Raw genomic sequence first — 4,740 nt, forward strand, 5'->3', positions numbered from 1 at the left:
ACCAGGGGGCGTCATCATAACATCTCTGCCATATTGATCACGCAAAATATATTTTTCCCTGGAAAATATTCTAGGAACATAAGCCTAAACGCCTCGCATTTCTTATTAGTCAAATCAAGAGATCTTTCTCAAATTGAGACTTTGGGACGTCAAATATTTGGGAAACAGGATTCAAAGAAATTTCTAGAAATATATAAAAAGGTCATAGCCAAACCCTATGGTTATTTATTTGTAGATCTCGGGTCAAGCACACCCGCCAGCATAACTTTGCGCGGGAATATTGTCGAAGAGGAACCATTTGAAATAGTTTATCAATGGTGAGCAAGAAACAGCAAATACTCGATCGAGTTTATAATGATCCTACTTCCACTGGGGGATTTGGAGGCGTGCAGAGATTATATAAAGCAGCTAAATTACTTAATTCTGACATAACACTGGCCGATGTGAAAGATTACTTAAAATCCTCAGACGCATATACGCTGCATTATTTACAACCTAAAAAATTCGCGCGTCGACGAGTTTTGAGTCCTAAACCACGGGTTTATGTGTCTGTTGATCTAGCAGAAATGGGGAAGTTGGCAGGGATGAATAATGGCATCAAATATCTGCTCGTTTGTGTGGACATATACTCCAGGTTTGCTCAAGTAGTGCCGCTAACTAGTAAAGACGCGAACATTGTGTGTAGGGCACTAAAATCTATACTAGAGACACCTCACTCGCGCGGGGTGCGGAAAATTAATTCAGATCGAGGGGGCGAATTTTACAACGCGCGTGTGAAAAAGATGTTGGCCTCTAAGAAAATTGTGCTGTATAGTGTATTTTCTCAGGAAACAAAAGCATCCATAGCCGAAAGATTCATACGCACTTTGAAAACTAAGCTTTACAAGTATATGACTTCGCACAACACATTGAAATATATAGGGGTGCTGCCTGACGTTGTAAAAACATATAATGTCTCGCCACACCGAGGGTTGGGGGGCAGAACCCCCAGAGAGGCGCATGCTTTAACAAAACCAAGAGAGATTGTTAATCTATTCAACTTAATGTATAAAAACCCAGGCAAAACATCGCGGGGCATCATTCCACAGCTGAAGGTTGGCGAAACAGTACGCATTACTTTATCTGATCGTGTTTCGAAATTTAAAAAAGGTTTCAAACAGCAGAATACGCGAGAAATCTTCACAATCGCGCGAGTGGACAATAGCCAGAGGGTCCCTTTATACTATTTGAAAGATTTGAACGGTGGCAATATTGACGGAGGGTTTTATAGACAGGAACTAACCCTCACCCATTTGCCCGCCGCCTTCAATATTGAAAAGGTTTTGAGCAAGAGAGAAGTCGACGGTCAGTTGCAATATAAAGTCAGATACGAGGGTTATGATCAATCATTCGACCAATGGGTCGACGCCGATGACGTACTGAAACTATGAAGGAGCCTTTAGTTCAGAAATACTGGGATCTGATAAGACTATTAGCCGGTCTTAAGTACTCCAGCAGAAAGAAATTAATTGAAAAATTCAAAAAGCCACACATAAATTGCCTATCGGAAATATTTAAAAATCTTTTAAGAAATAAATTGCCCGTGCCTAGCGAGGTTTTAAAAAAACTGAAAAAATATAGTTCATTAATTCGTGTTGTAGCTTGCAAGAAACCTTCCACGGCAATTAAAAAAAAAATATTAACTAGCAAACGGGGTGGTAATATCCTATCTATTCTCCTTCCCATTGCCGTTAATCTGTTGTCGCGTTTATTTACCAAATGAGAGAGTATTATTTAGTCCCGCGGAAAATAATGGACGAGCGAGTGCCGGCCACTTTGCCGACAGTGCCAGAGATATCGATGCCAACGCCCCCGCAACAGACAACTGAGAACGCCCAGCCCGAAAGATCTAATCCTACTGTAGCACATCTGATAAATCTGAGATTAAAAGCGATACATCACGAATATGCAAGGGCACTTTTAAAATATTTCGACGAGAGCGGGCTTGTTAAATGGGACGTTAATGGCAATATAATGAGTCCTGTGACTGGCTTGCATATAATTAATGATATTATATATGGGATGACGGTCCACAATGCTTTATTTGCCCCTACTAAACTACCTCTTGCAAAATTATTTTTTAATGTGGCTTCAATTCCTATGGATCTATTTAGAAACACTGCGGCTCGCAGACAGGTTAACGATGAGGGAATTAACAGGAGACGGGGCGTGGCTGTTTCGACCTCTGACCTCCCTCCTAAGCGGATCAAGGTCGGTGGTCGCGGGGATCGGGTCGCCCCCTCGTGGTTGGCTTATTAAAAACAAATTACGGCGATTTGAGCATTTATTCATTGCCCACCTGTGACCCGGTACTGATGCCAGAATGGACACTCACATTATATACGCGACCAACGTTGCCAATGCAGATCTGTATCCTGGTAACATTCCCAGCTCTTTTTCAAATCGCTTGTATAAGGAATTAAATTTGAATCCCAAGCGCGCCTATGAAATGTGTTTACAGAAATTATTGCTCCCCACATCTCATTACGTGATTATGAAAGACGATCTAGAGAGTTATGTGAGGGTTGGTTTAATATGCACCAATGTACAAATGACGGGCTTTAAACACACCTATTCGAAGTTTTTACTGAAAAACAACATTTTGGCAGGAAGCATAAAGGAAATTAATAATGCAATTAACAATGAAATAGCCAATATATTGTCAAGCAAGGAATTGAGTTTTATAGATAAAGCTTATAAAAAGCTGTATCCAAAATATGGAACAACGTATATAAAATACGATTCAAGCTATAATCGCAATAAATTTAGTGCCGTATACAGCGACGCCATAATGTCGCAGTTCCAAAGACCAGGTGAAGAGGTATATAATATGGTTTGCCGAATTTCGCTATCGTTCGGGCGTGCGATCGGGAAGGTAATAGGCACCGAGACAGGTGAGGATTATGTCATATATTTAATCAGGGGTATAAAATATGAGACAGGCAAGGAAACTGATTTATGTGTCTACCCACCACAGCCGAGAGGAATGATGGATAATTTGTGTATTTATTGCGACAAAATTATGCCTACGAGTTATGGTGATCAGTTAGTCAATATACTGGACGTTGTCTCTTTAAATGGGAGTGACGGTGGTAATAAGAAGTTATATAAACCTCTGAACACTTCAATTGTCGACAGTGTGAGCATTACAATGACCGATCAAGAAGGCAATCCTGTTTATTTCGATGCGCGAGGCTGCACGATTGCAGTTTTGCATATAAGGCCGACTTTGGGGGTTATATAATTGAGCGTTGAAGCCTATAATCTTCATTACCTTGCATCTAGTTGCAAAATGCGCGTCGATTTTACCCCGCCGTCGGTGGAGGAGTTATTAATACTCCTAACGCCCCCCGTTTCCGGGAGAGGGGGCGGTTTAGGGGACGTCCGCATTTTTAACAGTACTAGGCGTCATGTGCGAGGAGGTGGGATTTTTAGTTTCATAACTGGACTGGCGAAGCGAGCGGCACCATTCTTGATGAGAACCTTGGCCCCTGCTGCATTGAGTATGGGCCAGGATGTCGTGCAAGACATAAACAGTGGCGAACGCACATTGAAACAGTCGCTCAAACACAGAGGCCTAGAAACATTAAAACATGTTGGGAAGCAAATTGCGGGTGGGCGGGTCGTTAAGAAAAAAAAAAAAAGGAACAGAAGGATTAAGACAAAAAACAAAAAACAAAAACAAAGCAAAACAAGAAATTTGTTCAGGAAAATCGACGGAGGGAAATATAATGACGTGTTTGCTTAAAAATTGAATCACTCTCGAAACAACTATTGACAAGATAGCATGGCGGGGCTGCAAGTACCACTGGGGAATTATGCCGCTGCGATAACTGACGCCTTTCCCAAGCCGTTCTCCGCTAGGATGGTAGAGGCCACTATAGCCTCGCGTCAAACTATTGATGTTTTGCCAGTAAATACTGGGGGCAATAAATTTAGAGATGCGTATCTTGAATTTAACATTAAAGGCGTGAATGGCCACTTTCTAGATATGTCGTCATTGGCTTTGGAACTATCGCTAGCAGTAACGGGCGAAGATGGAGCTAGTGCGATAGGGGATACAGAAAATGTAACAATTAGTAATGGTCTATCACAGACTTTATTCAAATCTATAGTAGTGTATTTCAATGAGACTGTGGTCGAAACTAACTCTCTATTCTCATACTGGAGTTATATAAAGCTGCTGACTACTATTTCGGGGTGCGAAGCTGAGAGATATCGGAAACTAGCGCATTTCTTTAAAGGTAATGACCCCAGCAGATTTTCCAACGACTATTTTGCTGCAATGACTGAGGAAAGGGAGCAGCAAATGACTGAGATGAAAACTATGGGTGTGCACACATGCTTTAAATTATTGGCGGATGTTACTACAATTAGCGAATACGTTCTGGATAATGTGGATGTGCGCATTCGCCTAGAACTGAACCCGGATAAATGGATTATTCATAGCGAAAGGGATAATGCAAACTTTAAATACCATATTAAGATGGCGAGGTTGTGGATAGATCGCATAATGCCATACCCGGCCGGCTTAACGGCCATTAATAAGGCATTGATACAAAATAACACCCCGATAACATATACGTTTAACAAAACCCTATTAAAGACTCATATACTGGGCACAGGACAGCGGACAATTACAATGGATCAGCCCTGGGGAACTGTAGTTCCCGAGCGTTTATACATGATTATCGTAGATAT

General features: G+C 41.5%; 1 protein-coding gene across 1 annotated transcript; it reads left to right on the forward strand.

Annotated features, from left to right (window-relative positions):
* The first annotated feature begins 314 nt into the window (after window positions 1–314).
* LOC138368932 (uncharacterized) lies at window positions 315–1,430 on the forward strand. Its single transcript, XM_069331658.1, has one exon. It carries the CDS (start codon window positions 315–317, stop codon window positions 1,428–1,430), a length of 1,116 nt encoding a protein of 371 aa, XP_069187759.1.
* The last annotated feature ends 3,310 nt before the right edge of the window (window positions 1,431–4,740 follow it).

Source organism: Procambarus clarkii, chromosome 3 (assembly GCF_040958095.1).
Source record: "Procambarus clarkii isolate CNS0578487 chromosome 3, FALCON_Pclarkii_2.0, whole genome shotgun sequence".
Lineage (NCBI taxonomy): Eukaryota > Metazoa > Arthropoda > Malacostraca > Decapoda > Cambaridae > Procambarus > Procambarus clarkii.

What these genes read in the sequence shown, in the direction of transcription:
- LOC138368932 (XM_069331658.1), top strand. Translation starts at nt 315, where the DNA reads ATGGTGAGCAAGAAACAGCAAATACTCGATCGAGTTTATAATGATCCT.